This window comes from Macrobrachium nipponense, chromosome 9 (genome assembly GCF_015104395.2).
Source record: "Macrobrachium nipponense isolate FS-2020 chromosome 9, ASM1510439v2, whole genome shotgun sequence".
NCBI classification, from domain to species: domain Eukaryota; kingdom Metazoa; phylum Arthropoda; class Malacostraca; order Decapoda; family Palaemonidae; genus Macrobrachium; species Macrobrachium nipponense.
This window is the reverse complement of record NC_061110.1, coordinates 77,070,703-77,094,248: the sequence shown is the minus strand read 5'-3', so window position 1 is coordinate 77,094,248 and position 23,546 is coordinate 77,070,703. Positions and strand designations below refer to the sequence as shown.

The following is a 23,546-nucleotide window of genomic DNA, read 5'->3' as shown; positions in this document are numbered from 1 at the left end:
TGGCGAAATTGAACTGACCAAGTCCCCTGAACCTGTTTGAACTGAGAATATCCCCCCCACCCGGACAGGGAGGCATCCGTGTGAATGGTTAACACTGGAAGGGGATATTGAAGGGGTACCTGCTTGGCTAAGTTCTTTACTTTCGACCATGGACGGAGTTGATTGCGAAGGATCTGTGGAATTACTGACAACTTGTCTCGAGATTTGGTGTTTGCTCTCGATCGCCAAACTCGATTTATATCTTTTAGCCTTGCTTTCAGGAGGATATCTGTTACCGAAGCAAACTGAAGGGACCCTAGGATTCTTTCCTGGTTTCTCCTTGATGTTTGCTTGCATTTGAGAAATTGCCTGACCAATTTTGCTATTTCCTTCCGTTTGGCCACTGGAATTGACAGATTGTGGGAAGGCAAATCCCATTGGATTCCCAGCCACTGAAAACGAGACTCCGGGGTAAGTCTGGATTTCGTTTTGTTTATCTGGAACCCCAGATGTTCCAGAAAGTGAACTACCTTTTGGTGGCATTGAGACATTCCTCGACGGTTGGTGCCCAGATCAACCAATCGTCGAGGTAAGCTGCTACCATGATTCCCTGAGTTCTCAATTGTTGTACAACCACTTCTGCTATTTTCGTGAATACCCTGGGGGCTACATTCAGACCGAAGGGCATCACTTTGAATGAGAATGTCTGATTTCCTAGCCTGAACCCTAGGAATGGGCGGAAGTGTCTGGCTATAGGGATATGATAGTATGCGTCTGTAAGATCGATGGAGCATGTGACGGCTCCACGCGGAAGTAAGGTCCTTACTTGCGAGAGGGTAAGCATCTTGAACTTGTCGCAACGAATGAAAGAGTTTAGCTTTGACAAGTCTAAGATTACCCTTCTTTTTGTTGAGCCTTTCTTTGGCACGCTGAATAAGCGACTTGAAATTTTAGATGCTTGACTCTCGCAATAGCTCCTTTCTGAAGGAGTTCCTCTGCGTAATCTGTCAATTCCTCTGATGGTATTTGGTGGAATGATTTGATTGGAGGAGGATCTTTGATCCAACTCCAACCCAACCCTTTGGACACTATGCTCTGTGCCCAATTGCTGAACCCCCACCTGTGACGGAAGAGGAACAGCCTCCCTCCTACCTGGGGAGCCTCATTGTTGATGGGCGGGTTGACCACCACGCCCTCCTCTGAACTGCCTGCTCCTTGTCGCCCGTCCTGCGCCACGCTGGCGAAAGTAGCCTCTCGCCCTACCTCTCGGCTGCTTGTTAAAGGGAGTGTAGCCCTGACCTTCATACGTAGGGTTGAAGGCCGGCGAGAGTGCGTAGGAGGTCGACGGTTGTGATTGAGGAGACAGCAGGAGGATGGGCTGGTTCTGTTTCGAACTACCAGGTTGTCCCTGTTGGGTAACCGGGACGGCCTGAACAAATTGCTGCTGTTGCTGGTGTTTCTGGTAAGGCTGGAACCTTTTACCAGACTTCTTTGGTTTCTTACCAGCAGTGGGGGCGGATTCTTGCTTCCTCTTAGATGAAATTCCCCACCTAGCTCTAAGGCTCTGGTTGAGCCTAGCAGCCTCGTGGTGCACTTCATTTACAGCGGATTCTGGGAAGAGATCCGCTCCCCACATGCTAGAAGCCAGGAGTCTATTAGGCTCGTGCCTAATAGTGCACTCCTGCAGAACGTGCTTTCGGCAATTCCTCCTAGCTTGGAAGAAGTCGAAAGCATCTGTCTGAACCTTCTGAAGCTGGGATTTGGCCAAGATCTTAAACAGCGGTTCTGTAGCATATGAAAGAGCAGCCATTTCCGTTATTATTAGAGAATTGAGGGACCTGCCAAACCTAGTTCGCGCGTCAAACTCCGCCTGAATCAAGGAATCAGGCAGTCTTGGAAGCTTCTCGCCGAACTGGTCCATGGCGCAGTCCGGTTTGAGCTTGCCAAGCGTGAATGTGGCTGGCAAGTTCTCCCACAATTCTCCAAAAGCTGGGAAGAGCGGAGAAGTAGACTCCGCCTCCCTTAGCTGTGGCATGGGCTCATCCTTGAGGACTGCCTGAAGAGTCCTCTCTACTATTTTCGTGGCGAACGGAAGAGAAGCCTCTTCTTCCGTCGCAAAAATAGTGAAAGGACTCTTATAGGCCTGGAGCTTAGTGTTTGTGCACTCCCAGTCCTCAAGGCAGTGAACCCATTCCCGTTGGGCATGATCCCTACTGTAGAGAACATCTTCCCTAGAGATCTTGTCTTCCCTAGTAAGAGCCGCTACAGTCAGCCTAGCATAGCCGATGAAAGGCTGCGCCAGACCCGGAGGATAAAACTCGAAGTCCTCAATCCTTCGAGTTCCACACTCCGGGATAGAGATCATCCCATCCTTAAATGGAGCGTAGGCGGCTACTCTCCAAGGGTTCTCCATAGAGAAAGCTGGCAGAGAGTCGTATGGCGGGAGCTGGAAAATACCAGCGCTTGGCCCTGGGGAGACTGGAAGAGGGACCTGAGAGAGCCCAGCCACTCGGTCCTCATTCTCTCTAACCCTGTTAGAGAGATCCTGGATGGATTGGCCTGATTGAGACAGGGTGCTTGACAGTTGTGCAAACATCTGCTCAAATTTCGTCCCCAGGGCGGAGACTTGCGAACCAACCATCTCACCCACCTGTTGCATCACCACTGCTGAGAAAGCAGTGGGATCAAAGGTGCTGGGTCCCGCTCCTCCCACCGGCGTTGCCGGAGTGGATGCGGTGGAGGCAGGAGAAGGCACTGGCTCGGCGGGAGCGCGAGCCTTCTCCTTAGAAGCCTTGCTTCTAGAGCTCTTCGAGTAAGAAGAGCTCGGCTTGGCCTTCACCGCGTCAGCGTAAGAAGTCGAAGACTTCCTAGCCGAAGAAGACGAAGACGACTTCTTAGAAGTCGTCTTAGATAGTCTTCGGTTCTCTCTGTCCCTTCACCTTAGGAGGTACAGAGAGAGCGGGAGAGCGGGTAGGGATCTCAGATCCCACAAAGCCTTGGAAAGAGGCGCTCGAAGAAGGGACAGGAGAAGATCCGGGAACACTCAAGGAAAGACCTTGGGTGCCCGACACACCTACCTCAACCAACAAATCCTCTACTCCAACCGCCATCGGCTCGATGTTTAGGTCCAGGGCAGCGACGTCCGGGACCGACTCCTGAGAAGCTACGACCCCGAAAGATTGCTGGAGATCTTGCTGGATGGAGGCTATGAGAGGGGCTGCGGACAAGGGGTCAACGTACCCTGTTGACTTGCGCCGGGAAGATCTGGACGGCCAGCTTCTTATCAAGGATGTACGGCTGGCCTTTGGCGGCGTTCTTCCCGAAGCCGCCCACCCACGCTTTCAGGGTAGCAAGGGCGACCTCCCTCACACTAGTAGCCTGGAAGAAAGGGCGAGATGAGCTTCTAATGGCGGAACGGGGTTAACAAACTTATGTCTAAGAGTTGTTAGTAAATGATAAAGAAGCCTATAATCGACTTACCCCCTCCACCAGCTGACCGACTAGGTCGTAGCAGATGGCGCAGGCTTCCGGGTGCCAGACGATCATATCGTTGAATGACGTGGCACAAGGAGCGTGAGACCTGCACTCATCGTGGCCGCAGGGGTCGTACAACGTCGCGTTGCACGCCGGGACCTGACAGTTGGTAGCCTGTAAGTTGGAAAAATACATGAGTATCAGGAGAACACTTACAGTCTAACAGTTGCTCCGCTGGTGCCGGAGCGAGAAAGTTAGATTAAACCAGAGCCCCGCCATAATACGTGTGGTAACAAGGTTGGTTGGTTGTCCTAGGCTATGCTCCGCTGACGGCGGGGACAAAAGATAGAATCCAACCAGGAGTGGTGGTAAAAGGAAACCACGACGAAAAATGGCGGGGATGGTAAGCATATGAATAATAAAATTAAACAAATCATCGTAAAATTAGGGTATATCCTTAAAATACAATAATATCAAACCTTCCTCCACCCGTCTACTAGAAGAGTGCCCGGGTAAGAAGCAAGCTCCCTTCCGGTAGCGGGGGAGAGATATAAGGATATAGTAGGCAAGCAACCGACCACTAGTAGTGACCACCCCGCCCGCTGGCGGAGCCAGTAATCTATAACCAAAGGTGCCCCGGCTGCGACGGAAGGCTCCGTTCGTTATAGAAAGGGAAGGTGGCTGAGCAACTGGGGAAGGGGGGGGAGGGTCTCGGCGTAACACGGCGGGAGAGAGAGAGGGGGGGGGTGGCCTACTCCTCCCCGTCTCAACACTACCCGCTCGGAGACACGGTACCCTATGAGTGGTCGCCCTATACCCCCCGCTGGGAGGAACCCCTGGCCACCTCAGAGAGGGAGGGAGGAGGGCAACTGAGGTTGTCATGACAACCAAGGGGTCCCCCAGCACCTCCCTATACCTGGTAGGGAGGGAAGGGGAAGGGTAAGGTGCGATGGAACACGTGACCGCAAGTGGCCTAAGCCGCGAGCAACACAACCGTGGGAGGGCCACGTGAACCAGGCTGTACCAAAACATGGAACATGCACCTAGGCTAGCCTAACACCCTAAATAGAATAAAATTACATCGTAAAGATGGAAAAGACACTTTTAGTAGAAGAAAAAGAAGCCCAGGAGGAGGCAAACTGTTCCGAGGAACAGAAGCCTACTCGGAGCCAGCGAAAGCCGATGAAGAGCAAGAGCCGGGATGCTGGGCTGGAACAATAATAATAGCCCTAAATACCAAACTAAGAGAAATGGTAAGGGGGCTAATCTAGCTAAAACTCGATGTAAAAACGATGAACGAAAAAGGTAAGCCCATAAGTATAAGAAGTCCCAGTATGGAGGACCGGGAATTCTTAACAAGGCAGCATGGCGCCGCCACGAGACAACCGGGAAACCGTATATGACCTATTAGAAGGAAAATACTGGTTCCCGGAAGATAAAATTATAGTAAAACATTACTTATGAGGCACTTAACTTAGCCGTTGCGATTGCAGAACGTTCCATAACGAAGAAGATAATAAATCCCGTAAAGGCACAGCACAGAGAAAAATGCGTCTGTACGCTAGTGCTAAATATTAAGGATGACCGCTAGGGGCGCTGCTGTCCGTGGCGTCCTCTAGTAGTAGTAGTAGCGGCTGCATCGCCCGTTGGTATCAGCTCTCTCTTGTGGGGATTCTGATTGGAAGGTCTAATTGGTGAATGTCTCGTGGTAGTGTTCCCACTCGCCCCTATTACCATACCGACACTTCTTTTTAAGAGTGAGCGAGTCAGTTTTACTGACATTTTCTTAATTTTGTTTTTCTCTGGTAATTTTAGATTAATTTTACCTAGAAAGAATGATATTAAGAATCCTTTCATAGGCCGACACGAGCTGAGCCCAGAAATGAGACCATCACAAATAAGGAAGCAGTTAAAGACCTTGGTGTGATGATGAATAGGAACATGTTATGCAATGATCAAATAGCAACTCTGTTGGTAAAATGTAAAGCAAAAATGGGAATGTTGTTACGGCACTTCAAAACAAGAAAAGCTGAACACATGATTATGCTTTATAAAACATATGTTCGTAGTCCACTTGAATATTGCAATATGATATGGTACCCACACTATCAAAAGGATATTGCACAAATAGAGAGTGTACAAAGGTCCTTTACAGCTAGAATAGAAGAAGTTAAGGACCTAGACTACTGGGAAAGACTACAATTCTTAAAATTATATAGTCTAGAAAGGAGAAGAGAACGCTACATGATAATTCAGGCATGGAAACAGATAGAAGGAATAGCAGAAAATATCATGGAACTAAAAATATCAGAAAGAGCAAGCAGAGGTAGATTAATAGTGCCCAAAACTATACCAGGAAAAATAAGGAAAGCACACAGGACATTAATCCACTACGCACCAGCATCGATAATGCAGCGTCTATTCAATGCGTTGCCAGCTCATCTGAGGAATATATCAGGAGTGAGCGTAGATGTGTTTAAGAATAAGCTCGACAAATATCTAAACTGCATCCCAGACCATCCAAGATTGGAAGATGCAAAATATACCGGAAGATGTACTAGCAACTCTCTGGTAGACATTAGAGGTGCCTCACACTGAGGGACCTGGGGCAACCCGAACAAGATGTAAGGTCTGTAAGGTCTGTAAGGTCTGTAAGGTCTCTCTCTCTCTCTCTTACGGAGATGAGAGAATTTCTATGGTATATGTGAACATATATGTTTATTAATATTTTTGCATAATAATAATAATATAACTAATTTCAAAATTCATTTGTGATAGTATTTTAAAGAAATATAATTATCTATCCATTACACTCTTGTAAATAAGGATAACTCTCTCTCTCTCTCTCTCTCTCTCTCTCTCTCTCTCTCTCTCTCTCTCTCTCTCTCTCTCTCTCTCCTTTGCCACACGAGATATGTATGTCATAGTTGTAACGCTATCCCTCTGTTTCACTGAAATCATTAGAAGTGTATGTACTTAAATTAACATTTCTGAGAGAACATAGAGATAAACTCTCTCTCTCTCTCTCTCTCTCTCTCTCTCTCTCTCTCTCTCTCTCTCTCTCTCTCTCTCTCTCTCTCTCTCTCACTTATGTATGTTTATTTGTTTTGTAGTATAAATAAATTATTTACCGTAAAACTAATTTTTAAATATTAATAAGATCAATAAAAAAAATAGCAATTCCCAGTCTTTTTATCCACTTGGAGGAAGGTGGGGAAGTAAATGGCAGTTTGATATACGAACTGGCGGAGGGGAAGGAGTTGGAGTCTAGGAGTTATTCTCTCTCTCTCTCTCTCTCTCTCTCTCTCTCTCTCTCTCTCTCTCTCTCTCTCTCTCTCAGAAATAATTCATAATTTCACTCTTGATGGTCAGATATATGATGTTGCCATTCAATGGCTCTCTCTCTCTCTCTCTCTCTCTCTCTCTCTCTCTCTCTCTCTCTCTCTCTCATTTAAAATATATACCTCTGGCTGTAGGTATATATTTTAAATGGTAAAATGTTCAAGATGACTTTGAAATGATAATAATATAACCTTTTAATACAGTAATAAGTTAGTAATTTTAGGTATATTTGAAGTAGAATGTTATTTAAGGTATACATTTGGTATCTGAACTTTCAAGATAGGCAGTTATAAGCATTTTTAGAGGTGGTTTTAACTATTCGCGGGTTTTAACTATTCACTGGGGTGTCTGGTACACATTCCCCACGAATACAGGGAGAACACTGTACTGTACTTTGAAAATGTGTAATTGATTACATTTCAGTCGAATTACAATTACAAGCTTGCCATTGACACAACCCTACTGGAAAGGGAGGACGTGCCCTAGGCAGGCAGAGATGCCGATTAGTCAATTTCTTTCACTCCTAATGCAACCATCTCACTGGGTCAAAGATGGAACAAAGTCATATTGTTCATCTTACGACGTATTTTTAAGTCCAAATTTTACTAATATGTCTCATTGTAAACTAGTTTTTCCCCCTCCGTTAATACTAGATTGTATAAATTTCAGCGATTCCATTCGTTTTCACTCATTTTCATCGATATCACGAGCTTTACGTTATTTTTTTATCAGTGTGAAAACAACAGATGTTGCTATCAGATTCGGTTGTATTAGCAAACAAAGTAGTTTTTCGTTCAGTTGTTCATGCCTGTACACAGTTATACAACAAGTATATTGTTAAGACAGTACTTATTAACTCAGAAGATGGTGTAAAGATATGGAGGTAGAGAGGTTAGACTATTGTAATTTGGCCTATCTCTCTCTCTCTCTCTCTCTCTGTGCCTTCCTTTTACTTTACCTCCTCTCATATTCTCTTTCTTCACCTTACTTTCCGCCCTCTCCCAACACTTGATTCATAGTGCAACAGAGGCTTTTCCTCCTATTGCACCTTTCAAACCTTTTACTGTCAATTTCCTTTTCAGTGCTGAATGACCTCATTGGTCCCAATACTTGGCCTTTGGCCTAAATTCTATATTCAACTTAACTCTCTCGCTGTCTGATTGCATGCTGCTGCCTGCGCCAGCTGCGCGCGAGATATAGAAAGACTTATTTTCAAAATGTAGTCATACCGATATTAATTACTAACTCCATCATAAAATCGCATTAAAGTAAGATGAATTACAGTAGCTTGAATACGGACTGTATTCACGATCATGTCTTGGAGAATTTTCCTGAGTTTGCTAATGATGTTTGCCAATATATCTTGGGGAACAGAGTTGGTCTAGTTTCTTTCTCTCCCAATTTCTTCTAAAACTTCTTCTAATGTCTTTACACATTCTTCTTTATTGGGTCATTCTTCGGAGGTCGCTTTGGAGTATTCTGTCGCTCTTCCTGTTTTCTTTGGCATTAATACAGCAGAGCAAAGAGTTTTCATTGTTTCAATCCTGAAATTTGGGGGTTTCGATGACTCTCTCTCTCTCTCTCTCTCTCTTCGGGGTTGAGGGAAGTAATTTTTGTGGGGCTGTCTTCTTAGCACCTTCCTTGGGTTCAGTAGTTCTCAGCCTGCTGGTCTGGATGCTTCACAGGCGGTTGTGGAGTCTTCCGCAACTACGTGTATTCATCCTTTACTGGGTTTGAGACGCAATGTGTCCTCTATGGTTCTTGCGGGAGCTACGGCAGTTGGCGATTCGTCTGTGCCATCGTTGACTATATCAGCACCGGTTGTGTCACCAGCCCCTCCTTTCAATACCGGTTGTGTCATCAGCCCCTCCTTTCAATAGCGTACCTAGTAATCGTCCTTCTTTGCTTCCCATTTTTATACTTTTGGGGTTTGAGACATAACATGCCTACCGCGGTTATTGCGGGGGGGGGGGGGGGGGGGGGGGCCGCTACGGCCATTGGCAGTTCATATGCACCATTTTAGTACTGTTGGTGCCCTCGACCTCCTTTCGTTAGGGTAGCTGGTAATTTCCTTCTGCGGCTCCCATTGGTTCCACAATTCATAACTGTTATTAAAGGCACTTTTATGTGCTGCGGAAGTTAGTTCTCCACCTGCACATGTCGCCGTTAGGTTCTCTGGTGGTTACTCTGAGTGTGGCTTCTTCCTTTTTTTTTCTCTCCTTCTGCTTCTTTCTCAACCTTTTCCTGCGGCTTTTTCTGTTCCTCCTTCAAGGGATTAGTGTGGGTTCAGCTTTGGTTCCGGGTTTTCCAGGAGTACTTCCTTCCTTCACTTAGTCAATGTAGCTTGAGATCCGGACTCCTATCCTGGTTTAGTATTGGTGTAACCGGAGTTTTTTTTGGATCACGTTTTGCGGCATCTCCGCTCTTAGGGGACATTGCTCGCCCATTTGTAGTCGGCCAGGTGTTATGTCACAGTCACTGGCTGGTGCGGGGTTTCGCAGTCGAGTGAGACTGGCTCAAGGTTATGTCATATCTTTGATTAGTATACATTTGGCGCAACAGTGTGATTGACTCTTAGGGGTGGGCGTTCATCGCCAAGTTATGTTCGGCACAGGTGTTACGTTATCGTAACTGGGCAGTCTGGGTATGTGCAGTCGAGTGAGACTAGCTCAGCGTTATGTCATAGTCTTTACTTGGTACACGATTTGCAGAACTGGGGACGGTTGGCTCTTATGGGGGCTGGCGGTTGGCCAGGTGTTACGTCATCATGTCTGGGGGTTGCAGGATTGCACAGTCAAATACGACTAGCTCAGTAGTCAGAAGTTAATCATCGTCTTGTTGGTATATCATTGCGCAACCGGATTGGTTGGGTCAAATATGATGGGATCATGCATGGCAGGTTTTGGTATTGGGCCCCCAGGTGTAGTAAGTTCCGGGTTCTTAGGTACTACTCTTGTGGGTGATCAGCCTTTCTCCTGTTTCTGTTCCGGTGCGGTTGGACAGGACTGACTTGAGGATACCCTTCGAAGAGAGAATCGGCTGCTAGTTGTGGGTTGTTTGTTTCTCCAGCGAAGGAAAGCGAGTATAAATGGATGGTGGACTTTGTCAATTCTCTCTTTCTGCAGTCCAGACTCTGGAGGAACCTCACAGTTAATTCAAGCAATGTTTGATACGTTGTATTCAACTAAACCAACAGTCTCTCAAACATCAAGTAAGCTGATCTGGCAGCTTTTAGGGAAGACGACTGTAGGCTAGCATCACTTATGGGGCCGAATAGACTAGATTCAACCTCGCATCCTAATCGGTAGTGTTCTGTATGAAGTAGTGGGTAACCCTTCTGCCGGTGTCCGAGTTCCACTTTACAAATCAATTGAGGCTCTTCTCTCTTGGGTTCCTTCGTTGATTCGTGTGGTAGGGGTCACAGATTGTGAGGCTTGCATTTGGAAGACACCTTTCACAGCCAGTTGGAGGCATTGTCACACTCTATGTGGATGTTGTAAGAGTTGATGGGTGTTTCTCCGATCCTGGACTGTTTCACAACCTCATCACTTCGGTTTCGATGGGGTTGGCATACCAGACTAACATTTCAGCTGGCTGTACTATGTTGGCACATTCTTGCTGCTGACCATTAACACAAAGTAGAAAGGCGGTTATCAAGGCTATCACAAAAAGTGGGTTTGCATATGAATTATTAAAGTCAATTAATTATTAATATCAAACACAGCATATACTTATTTGTTCAAAATAATAAATTAAAGATCCCACTGGGAAAATTGCAATTAATGGCTACTCAGCAAGAGCTCACAAACATGTCTTCATCTGAAGACGTCCAAAAGCAAAGTGGAGTGTTTACATCTGGGCAGGCAGGCCTATCTGCCTACCAGACGGTAGTTACTGCCTAACCACCCTTGTACAAGAATTTAACGGTCATAATTCCAGCCTACGCTGAAAGTAATTCCTTAAGTAAAGGACTGAGGGTTTTGTATATTGTGTAGGAAAAAATAAACACTTCTGCAGGGTTTCTCAAGAATTTTGCAAATGTTGCATGTCTGTGAGTGAATTGCGTATGCCAATTAGATAGGTTCCAATGAAAAGTTCGTGTGTGTGAATTCGCATAACTCGAATCATGAAAGATCAAGGTACTATTACTGGATTTATTTATGGCAAATAGAATCATAAGGTGCATAAGTTTAAAATCATTATTATTGAACTATTGAATTTTTATATGCCTTTTTATTTTGACTTCATATGTTTTCTTTTCAGGTTGTTAGCACGAATAAATGCAGATACAGAAGTTATAATATCATCCATAGTTGGAGTATGTTTACGGATGTTTTTAGAAAGAAGAGAGGAAATTATAAGCCAATTCACCCATAAGTTTGCATTGATCACAGATCCAGATGAAAAAGTCCAGTTAGTGGAGAACCTTTTGGGTCAACTTTATTCTGAATTGGAACGTGATCCTATGTGGATAAGTAAGTCTTCCTATGCCATTGTTTATCTGCTTATGAAAGGGCTCAGTAAAAAAAAAGTAAGAGCCTGATTTCAGAATACCCTAGTTGATGTTCTTTTTTTTATCATAGATATTATTATGTTATCATTTGCTACTCCATCACTTTATAAGGATTCTCAAGTTTACTATTTGAATTTTAGCCTACCCTAACCCCTTTCATTTACACAAATAAATAATCTACCCACCTGTACGCATTCTCCAACTCCAGTATACTCCAGAAATCACCTTAGATCAACAGCAAAACAAGACTTACGACCCAAAAACTCCCACCAGACAGAGAGCTCTCCCCTACCAACCGAACACCACCAACACGTGCCTTCTACTCCCCAGTGTTATTGTTTACATCCCCCTGACGCCGCCGCCATCTTGTCTATGACGTCACAACACAACTTAAATACATCAACAGACACCTTCTAGAATCAACCATATGGTGTCCATATATAGGACACCCACCATATTTCAGCAATGCATAAAATACCAATAACAATTATACAATATATAATCACACTTATCTCTTTCTCCCTCCCCTCCGACTGTTTCCTAACCTAGTCCCCTCTTAATTTCCTTCATCCTCCAACTCTTTACCCTCTACATAATTTCTAATACATTCCCCTGAGACTCCTGCTTTAGTTAATACATCAGCCACTTGCTTTATTTCCCCGGATTCAATGGTTTCCCTTATTGCTGCAATATCTATTTTTAATCTCTTGCTACTTACACCAGTGCTCGATTTGATGGCGGTCATTAGTGTTTTACTATCAGTGTTAACCAAAGCTTCTAAATTTCTCCCTCCTACTACCTCTTCCCACAAATGCTTGAAATATATCAATCCTTCTATAGCTTCCCCAACACTCAGGGCTTTGGCCTCAGTGGTGGATTTTGCCACTCTCCTGGATTTCCTAAACTTCCACCATATGGAACTTCTCATCTTCCCATCTGTCAAGGAAATAATATAACCCAGTTGAGTATGGCCATCATGCTCTTAGTTTTTCTCACAATTTTAATAAGCTTCTTCATATCCTGCGTTGTTCCTTCTTTAAATGCTTTACTTAATTCGCTAACATCATAAGATATTTCTGGCATCATATGTAGTGATACCCAATTCAGCTGTCCTACCACTGATCTATACTCAGTTAACTCCTTTTGTTCTAGCACTCTACTACCCGTATATCTTCTAGCCTCTGGTTCTCTTTTAGAATTTATATACTGCCACTGATTAAGGGAAAATCTATTCTCCTTCTGCTCTATTACTACTCCTATATACTTGAACCTTTTACTCACTTGTTCTCCTACTTGCAATTTCCCTTTCAATTTCCCAATCGCTTCCTTTAAGAATCCTTCAGTTCCTCCATAGCAAAAATCATCTACGTGTGTACACAAAATGCCATTCAATTAATTGTCCTTTTTCCAAAAGAATATATTAGGTTCTAGTCTACTTCTCTCACCTTGAAGCTCCTTCACTACTTTCACCACTTTACCATACCATGCTTTTGCTGCATCCTTGAGCCCATAGATGGTTTTCTTCAACTTCCATAATCCCCTCCAACCATCTTCCCTCGGTGGCTTCAAGTACACTTCTCTTTGTATCTCGTCACCTTGTAAATATGCAGTTTTGACATCCAATGTATAACAATTCCAATTTTTCACCTTTATTATGGTTAGACAGAATTTTAAGATTTCAGCATTGCATGTGAGAGCGTCCTTTTCCCACTCTGCCATCTCTTCTTCAAACCCTCTAGCTACCAATCTTGCTTTACATATCCTTTCCCCCCCTTTTATCTTTTCAGTTACTATCCATCTTGTAGATACTATAGCTTTTTGTCCAACATCATTTACCTCCTCATATACCTGGTTATCTCTCCAACTTTGAAGTTCTTTTTCTTTAGCTTCCATTATGCTTCTATTTTCAAATCCCAGCAACACCTCCTCTTCATCTTCAATTTTTTCTACCTGACTATAATCCCTCAAGTTAACCCACCCTTTGTCACCTGACTGTGAGTCTTGTACATTGTACGAATCAGCCCATGCTTGGCTTGATCTTTTTCCTGCGAGACCTAATATAGTCCATTCTTCTTGTCCTGCATCGTTGTTTATAGCTCCCAACTCTATTTCCCTTTTTGAATTTTGGTATCTCTTCCATTAACTTGCCTTCTATTGACCTACTTTCCCCGGTATCTTCCACTGTTTCCTCTACCACCTCTCTTTCTATAGTCTCTTCTGTGTCTGCATTCCTTCTCCCACCTACTATTATCTCCTCTTCTTCTTGCCAATCTACATTCCCTTCATTTGGGCCATCTGATCTACCTTTCACACCATGGGATTTATCTATTCTAGCAGATATCTCTTCTGTATCTGGTGATCGTTGTTGAATCCTAGTCACATGTATCCTAGCTACTTCTCTTAAAGAATCGCCATGTTTGACTATTATTGTTTTCCCCGATACTCCCACTACCTGAGCAGGTCCTCTCCGTTCATTTTCATTTTCCCTCTTATAGAATACCTCATCTCCTACCTCTGCTTCTTCAAATTAATGTTCTCTGATGTTTTTGTTTAACGTTATTCTTATTTTATTACATGACTCATTTTTTATAAACGCTTCCCTGGCCTTGTGCATTGCATTCAGTGTGTCCCTTACCATACCCTCTTCCATCCCTTTTTCTCTGCTTGCAGGACTTGAACTTTCTTCTCCCATTAGGTTAGGCAGTGAAGGGTTTTTTCCAAATACTAATTGGTTGGGAGAGAAACTTCCATTATTCATTAAGCAGTTCCTAGCACTCACTACCCATATCAATGCTATGGACCAATCTACTTCCTTCTCCTCCATCATCTTTCTTACACTTCCCTTGATCATGCCTACGGTCTTTTCACATAATCCGTTGCTCCACGGAGATTCTGATGCTGTGGCTAATACTTTAATATTCCATCTTTCTGCCCTCCTCCTTACTTTTTCATTTTGAAATTCTCCCCCATTATCTGACAATATTTTGGAGGGCGCTCCAGTGTCTTTATTATAGTTTCTGGTTTCTTATCTTTTATCCAACAGGCCTGACAATACCTTGTTGCCATATCCACTATTACCAAGAACTTTCTCTCTTCTATCTCTCCCACATCCATCGCTACAACTTCATTAAATGTTTTACTCCTACTACTGGTTTGGCTGGGTTTCTTTTGTATCTTTTACAAACCTCACAATTTTCAATCAGTTCCGTTAGTAACTTTCTTATTTCCTCTTTTTCTTTTTTGACTAACCAATTACTCCATTGTGCTTCCTCTGTTAGGTTCCATATTTTATCTCCACTTCCATGACCAAACTGTAAATGTAATTTCTTCATTGTGTTCTTAATTTCCCTCAGATTCTTTCCCTTCCAACCCTCCAGTAATAATTCTTTTACCTTCCTCCTCCTTATTGGTACTCTTAAATGACCATGTTTGTCTTCTCTTAACTCTACTTTCATTCCCCCTAATACTTCTATTATGACAATTTTCTTTCAAATTTAGGGTCATACCCATTTTACTCATGGTTTGCTTACCTACCAGCCAGGGTATATCACCCTGCAGAATTTCTGTCTTCAAATAAAACTTTCTGCTTTTTAGTATCACACGTATTTCTATTATTCCTTTGGACTTATAAAATGTCTCACCAAAATTAAACACTTTATTAGACTGTCCTAGTGTCCCTCATTCTCCTCAACTCTTCCTGGCTCAAATCCATGACAATACGTGCTAGTCACAATTCCCCGCAAACTGTTGATTTACACTGTCCAAAATTGCATCAGCCACCTCCCACGACACTTCCACTATTTTGTTAACTTCTCCTACATAAACCTCTTCTTCTTCTGTCCCAGTTTCAGTTTTCTTCCTATTATGAAAATTCTGAGGACAATCCCTAGCCCAATGCCATTCCGAGCTGCATATTGCACATACTGTTACCTTCCCTTCTTTGTTTATAGGATTTCCTCCACCCCTACCTCGGTTCCATCTTCCCTGATATCTCTGGGTTTCCCTCCTTCTCCCAGAACTGGCATTTCCTTCTAATGACCCCCACCATTCCCGTTCCTCTCTAGTACCTAATCCCTCAAATAGTCTTTTCATTGTTTGTGACACTGTTTCGTACTCTAACTTTTCTTGCCCACAAGCCGATAATACCATTTGTTTTTTATTTTCCATGAGATTTGCTTGCTCTATTACATGATAACCCTTGACTTCCCCTGCAAGCGCACCTTTCCCCATTGCTCTTTCACACTCAGATGCTGCCTTCTCGTATCTAATTAAATAGTCCGCCATCTTTTCACTAGATTCTCTTCTTATTAGAATGTATCTTTTTATTCTGCCGTAATTCTCCATTACCGAGTCTTTTAGTTAGGCATTATCTAGTTTCTCTTGGATTATCTTTGGACCCTCTGTACCAGTAAGTTTATCTTTATCTAATCCTTCCACTAGTTCTCGGGCTTTCCCTTTTAAGCTCATTCTCATTTCTATCACCGGGTATTTTGTATCTTCTCCATGCAACAATAGCCAATCTTCGGCTTGACCTTTCCATTCTTTGTACTCTTTTTGTATCCCGCTAAACCTAGGACATTCCCTTCTCCATCTAGTCTCCCTTTGTTCACTGTCGGATCCAGGCATCTTTGATCAACCACTCTCTGCTACCAGTTTGAATTTTAGCTTAGCCTAACCCCTTTTATTTACACAAATGAATAATCTACCCACCTGTACGCATTCTCCAACTCCACTATACTCCAGAAATCACCTTAGATCAACAGCAAAACAAGACTTATGACCCAAAAACTCCCACCAGACAGAGCTCTCTCCCCTACCAACCGAACACCACCAGCACGTGCCTTCTACTCCCCAGTGTTATTGTTTACATCCCCCCGACGCCGCCACCATCTTGTCTATGACGTCACAACACAACTTAAATACATAAACAGACACCTTCTAGAATCAACCATATGCTGTCCATATATAGGACACCCACCATATTTGAACAATGCATAAAATACCAATAACAATTATACAATATATAATCTTACTAACCCTCCAGAGTCGTAGCCCTGTGTGTTGAACATGGGGCCATGACAGGGATACTACGTAAAGCTAATTGCTTGAATCTTTACTTGTTTTAATTGTATTTTGTAGTTTTACATTTTTTGCACTTTTCCACCTATATACTCCAGGCCTGACCTTTTGTTCATTTACTAGGTATAATCTTGAACATGTAGTTATGGATGCATGTGGAATATAAAGGAATGTAAAGTTGAATGGTAACCTACAGAAACGTTAAAGTGTATTTTCAACCTTGGCTGTCAGTGTACTAAAGATTCTCATGGGTAAATATTAGATCCAGGTATTTGTAGAACAGCTATTTAGGAAAGTATTGTTTCTCATTTGTAGGCTGTTTGGATTGACTTAGGTCCAACCTGGAATTTCTCAACTTCTCATAAATAAAATGACAGTACCAAAAGAAGATTAAGTATTAACCATGGTTATGTTTATATGCATTAGAATTTATAGAGAGGTAAATAAATAGAGTTGCTGTACAAGTGATATAACATAAGGGAATAAGAATAATTTGTATAAAAAGGGAGATAAGAATATTTGAAAAGGAAAAAAAAAAAATGGGGATTTATGTTGGTGTTTATTACATGCGCTCCTACACATATGAACACCCATTTCACTTCCTCTTCCCAGGATGAAAATTGTACAAGAATAGGCTTTCTGTGTATGTGGCTGTAAATGCAGATGGTAGCCACAAGCTTAAGTAGTACTTTGTTGTGAGTAAGGCAGCATTATTGTGCATCTCAAAAGATTGTATGAATGATATCTTGTAATTGCTATTCTTCATCCTTTCCTGGACACAGTTTAGACCAGAGATTTTTAGCAAGGCATTCCACTTCATCATTACTCCAGTTATTGTAAAATTTCAGTTTGAATAGCTTTAAATTAGGCAAGTTTGCATTCTTACTGTGATTGTAATTAACAACACTACAGCGTTAGTGTCCGTAAACAGTGTATGTTTACCACTAGTACAAGTTGTGTGCAGCCAGTGGATCAAGGCATCCTTCACACAGCTGGGTTATGCTGTCAGTTTCTGTTCTTCAAGGAGGTGATTTTGTATCATGAGACCAAGCGCATGAGGAGGAGGACCTTGCTGTCAGCATATGGGAACTAATTTAAGAAAACTGTAACATTAAGCCACATATCTCTAACCAGGTGATTGCATGTAGGCACATTATTTGGATGATGTTTTACAGTGCCTAGAATCGGTTGCTTAAAGATAAGGAAGGTGACATTCTTGATTTTATTGGAATTAAGGCTAAGATCCTTGGCAGTGTGGTTTCAAATGCTGATGAAAAGAGGATGATGAATTCTGATGTGCATGATTGGTTGGATATTAGTGAGGGGTTCCAGGCTACTTTTATTCACTCAGTGCAAAAAATTGTACTGTTTGTGCTGCAGGAAGATCGTGGCTATTGACAATGCTGATGGGATTCAAGAGAGCATTTTTTAACTGAAGATTAAACTGTGTTAAGCCATAGTATGTGTGTGTGTGTGTGTGCGTTACCTCTTGCTGTTTGTAGATTAAAGGAGTACTCCACCTTTTTTTTTGTCCACTTTCAAAAACTGGGGATCATGTGATTGAAAATCAGTTAGACACTTTCCCAGTCAATAACTTTTTTCCTTTGAACTAGAGCTCCTCGTCCTAGATCATCACGTACAACATAATAGTGTTGTGACAAATGTTCTGGTATTTTATTGCTGTCAGGTATTGAGTATGATTCCTTTTGTTATTTAAGGACTCAATTAGTGTACAAGATACTGTTATATTACATAACAATAAAGATGAGCTGATTAATAAAAAGAGTATATTGTACTCTTCAAAGAAGGCATAATAATGTTAAAAACTGTGAAATTTACAATTTCCATAGAAAAAGAAACAATTATTAAGTGATAAGGATTAAATTCAGTGGACAGTCTTCTTCTGAAATTTAAAACTTTAGGCCAAAACAGAGGCTGAGACCATATATAACTAAACCTTCAGTTCAAAAATCAAAGTACAAAATATGGGCATAAAAAAATGTAGTAAGAACAGCATGTTTGCAAACTGCTGATCTAGTGATCATGCAATGCAGCAAAACAAAGATCACCATATTGTGTTAATGTATAGCCAATACCATGATGCTAAAACAGAAGACTGTCTTTAACATAGATACAGTACCAAACTAAAAAAGTTACAATATAGCGCAGGAATACCTATTAGAGAGGGAAAGTTATAATTAAAATTAATGGCTTATCATAAGCCATCCAAAGAGTGCATAGAAAAAATGGAAAAAGCGATTATGTGATTAAAAATAAGAAAAATCAGCTATTAAATCCAGTGTAAGTAATGAATAAACAGAATATTCAGAAGAAAAATATCAACCACAAATATATAGGAAGTCCTTAATTCCCTTAGTATATATAAGGAGTTTACCCGTGAAAAAACTAGAGATTTACATTGCAGTGTATGGTAAAAGACATCCAATAAATGGTTTGTTGATTACTTTATCACCAAAAGCAAACAAACCACTAATACTGTACATACTGCCAAGCCAAAAATATGTTCACTATCTGTGGATCTGCAGGTGTGCAGAAGTGTGAAATTTGTATCCAGAATCCCACTTGGCTACCCAAGAATACTGCCAGTCTTAAGATTGATGGAAAAACAATGTTCACATGTACCAGTTATAACATTTTCTTAGAAGCCATATATTACTTGTAAGAGTATTTGAGTTCTGAGATTTTCTCTAGTGACTGTAGAATCAACCATAAATTACTCAATAGCTAAAGACTGGGAATCGCTATTTCTTTTATTAATCTTATTAATATTTGAACATTATTTATTAGGTAAATAGTTTATTTATATTACAAAACAAATAAACATATGTAAGAGAGAGAGAGAGAGCGAGAGAGAGAGAGAGAGAGAGAGAGAGAGAGAGAGAGAGAGAGAGAGAGAGGGGGGGTGGGTAAAATGTCAGGACCACGTGATTGCAACACTGCAGCTCTCCCCCAGCTCTTCCCCCTCCTGGCTGTCACAGAACTTGATATATAGCTGACAGTTTTAGTACCTGGATCTGGAAAAAGGTTACTGGAAGTTACTTCAAGAAGACTGGGATTTCCTTCAATCTATTTTTTAAATATAAGCTTAAATCTTACTAATTCACTATGGTATTTTCTTTAATGAATTGATATTATTGCTGTATAAATTAATATTAATATTTGAAAATAGTAAATCATTTATTTATCATACTAATAAACATACATCTTTGTAGTATATATATATATATAGAGAGAGAGAGAGAGAGAGAGAGAGAGAGAGAATATAGTGATTATTTTCGTTGGAAAATACAAAGAGAGAGAGAGAGAGAGAGAGAGAGAGAGGAGAGAGAGATGAGAGAGAGAGAGAGACGAGAGAGAGAGAAACTGTGCTAAACTATAAAGGATTCTTATCTTATCATAGTATGTGTTTTTTAAAAGTGTCGTAAACTCGGAGCCTCGGAAGCGTCAGCGTCGTAACCTCGGAATAAGCGTCGTAACCCAGGGCGGATTTTTCAATGAATATTTAAGAAAAAGCGTCGTAACCTAGGAACGTCGTAAGCCGGACCCGTCGTAACCCGGGGACTGCCTGTATTATTATTATTATTATTATTATTATTATTATTATTATTATTATTATTATTATTATTATTATTATTATTATTATTGTTGAAAAGGATTGCTGCATCAGCTCCATTAATTTTGTATAGAGTCTTCTCTATTTTCCTTATTAAGGATTTCTCAATGTTGCTGAAACAGGCAAGTAACGTGCCAAAGGGGATCGTCAAATCCAGTGTAGTCATATTGAATTATCTTTATTACTGCTATATACATATATATTACTGTTACAAGTTTCTCTCTCTCTCTCTCTCTTCTCTCTCTCTCTATCTCTCTCTCTCCTCTTCTCTCTCTCTCTCTGACGTTTCGCCCAGATCTGCCAGGGCATGGTCACAGCGATGGTTGCTAGAGGACTGAATCTTAGTGGTGAGTCCTTCGCTATATATCATGGTCGTGCAGGCGCTCACGGATGCTCCTGTAGGACCCGGAGGGTGCTCGACTTTTCATTGGCTGGCGGCCAGGCGTCGGAAACTCTCGAGGCGCGTTGATCTTCTCAGGTGTGTTGCGTCACCTGGAGCCGGGTTTTCATTGGCTGCGACCGTGGTGACGTAACTCCTGGTATTTCTACCAACCTCTTCGATATTGGTCCCGTCCTGGGCACTGGTGTTCTCGTCTGGAGGGGGGGGCTGGGTCTTCCTTACACAGGTGGGCAGCAGGAAGGGTTCCTGTGTCGTATTAAGGAAGGGTTTTTGCTCGAGGATGAATAATGCCTCAGGACGGGACCAATATCGAAGAGGTTGCTTGCCAGTTTCAGCAACATTGAGAAATCCTTAATAAGGAAAATAGAGAAGACTCTATACAAAATTAATGGAGCTGATGCAGCAATCCTTTTCAACAAGACTTGTTTAAAAGAGGGTCTACTCCCAAGATATTATTATTATTATTATTATTATTTGAAAATATTAATAAACAAATAGTGTATATCCACATATAAGACAGAATTTAGATAAGACAAGGTAAAAAATCATGGCAAATTTTCATAAATTTATCTCATATCTGTAGTATAGGACGACTTGTTAATTACAAAACTGAATTTTTCTTTGGATAAAAGTGATTATTTGCAAAAATTAATATGTATAACTATATTTATAATAATGATGACTTAAGTAAAGGTTGGTTTTGCTTGTTGTATCCAATTACTGTATTACTAATTATCATTGTTACTGTATTACAGAATATAAACATTGTCATGTACTACGTCATTTGTGTTTGATATTGTTTACATTCTTAAAATCTTGGCTGATTTGAGTATACTCTCGATATCTTCATTGCCATTATTTGTTAGAAGAGATATAATTCAGAGATACCTTTTATCGTAAATTAGTGAAGTTTGGTTGAAAACGTTGCATAAGCATTAGGTGCAATTTCTCCAGTTCCAAACATCATTTCCGCCTGGCCATTATGAGTTTTATATTCAGCCTCGGCTATAACCTGCGGCATTAATTTACTAGTAGATATTCATTCTTGAGATCACTATGCATGAGGGATGAACAAAAATATATATTATTTTTACTTATGAAAGCCACTAAGGAGAATGGTAGGGTTTTAATAATAATAATAATAATAATAATATCCTTTATTTCGGTTCAGGGCCATATACAATGAATATACAAAATACACAGTAACATACACAATCTAGATATATTAGTCAACATGATAGGAAAAATGAGTAATCGGCACTTATCCACAAAATAGCTGAGGTAGCATAAAAGATAGTAATCATAATACTGGTAATAGTAATAATATTGGTGAGAAAAAAAATGCATTGAGAGTTATAACAGTTAGTGCACAAATTATATAACTTAAGTTTCAACTAGAGACCTTAGGTGGTTACAGTAGTCAGGTCCAGAGCTAAATACATAAATTGAATGTATAAAAAAAAACACTTTAACTTGATAGTAATCACAGTAATAATGAAAAAATAAAATATTAGCAATAAATATAATAATGACAAAATCTGCAGATGACATCTTGCTAATACAGAGATTAAGTCCTTTAGGGGACAAAGGCCTCATTTTCCCATCTTTCCCACAATTTAGATCTTCTTCTTGCTTCACTCCTTAGGATGCTTTGTATGGGCGAGTTGCCTCTGTTTCTCACTCGGGTTACCAGGCTGGACATTGTTCGCCTTACAATGATTTTTAAATTGTCCAGGTGGTTTTCTAAGAACATCTGTGTGGCGGAGTGGTAGCGTGGAGTGTTTGTGAGGCGTCTCAGAATGTCTTTGTGCACAACAGTGATACGTCTCATGGTCTCTCGGGTATAGTTCGTCCAGAGGGAACACCCATAGATACTGTAGCAGTACGAGCGGAAGAGCAGCAGTTTCACGTCTTGGTGACAGAAAGCAAACCTCCTTCCAATCATGTTGCCAGTTGCACATAGTTTTACGACGCCTCTGTTCAATGTCTGCTGTATCTTTTAGGTCGTCGGTAATAATGTGACCCAAATACGGAAATTCGCGCACAAATTCCAGCCGATTGTTTCCGAGGAAAATTTGTGGTTCTGCAATATGCTTAAGCGATCTCGGGAGCAGCGACATGCACTGGGTCTTGGTTTCGTTGTAGATTATATCAAATTCCTCTGCATATTGGCGGCAAGTGTCGATGAGTCGTCGGAGGCCATACACTAATGGGGAAATCAGAACCATATCGTCGGCGTAACAGAGGTTGTTTATAGTTGTTTCATTGACAGTGCATCCGATTGGGAGTGAGTTCAGTTTGACATTCAAGGCATCGTGTACGTATTAAAACAGAAAAGGTATGGAGAGAAAATGTCCCCCTTGCCGAAGCCCGTTTAGGGAGCCGAAGGTGTACGATAATACGTTGCCCCATTTGACACAGAATTGCTGTGTGGAGAACCAGCAATGTAAAATGCCAATTAGATATAGGGGTGTGCCCCTTTTATGCAGCTTCAGGAATAGCTTCAGGTAGTTTACTCTGTCAAATGCTTTTCTCACATCTACGAAACACAGGAAAAACAGGAGAGCTGATGATAGGTAGTAGTACAGCAATTCTTTCAGTATGTAGATGCAGGTGTCGGTTGAGTGGTTTGCTTTAAACCCGAACTGGTTGTCAGTGGTGTGTAGAAAGGGGAAGAAGTCTCACAAGAAGAACCGACTCAAGTATCTTCGATGCGATCGTTGTGATTGCAATTGGCCGGTAGTTGCCAGGGTCAGCTGCATCCTTTAGCTTGTTTTTGATTAATGGTATCAAGTGAACTAAGAGTAGGGAGTCTGGAAGAAACTGGTGAATTATGCACGCATTGAATAAGGCAGCTAGCAAAATGTAAATTATCGGATGGCAGAATTTGAAAGCCTCTGCGGGAAGACCACCACAGCCGGGCGATTTATTATTAGGTATGCTGTTTATGGCATCACTGATGTTACCTGGCGTAATACGGTCTGCAAAATGAAATTGAATGTTGTCATTAAGGAGATTATCTACCTCGCTTCGGGAATCCTGATCATTTATGCAATTCAGGATATTGTTGAAGTGATCACCCCACATCCTTGCGATAGCCTCGTCTCCGACTGCTTCCCCTACTC

At 41.6% G+C, this 23,546-nt stretch overlaps 1 protein-coding gene across 1 annotated transcript in view; it reads left to right on the top strand.

Moving 5' to 3' along the window:
- LOC135218667 (GTPase-activating protein and VPS9 domain-containing protein 1-like) overlaps positions 1 to 23,546 on the top strand; it is a 387,415-nt gene that overhangs the window by 289,064 nt on the left and 74,805 nt on the right. Inside the window, exon 17 of the mRNA XM_064255113.1 lies at positions 11,059 to 11,270. Within this exon, the coding sequence (XP_064111183.1) occupies positions 11,059 to 11,270 (212 nt within the window). The remainder of the gene's footprint in view (positions 1 to 11,058; positions 11,271 to 23,546) is intronic.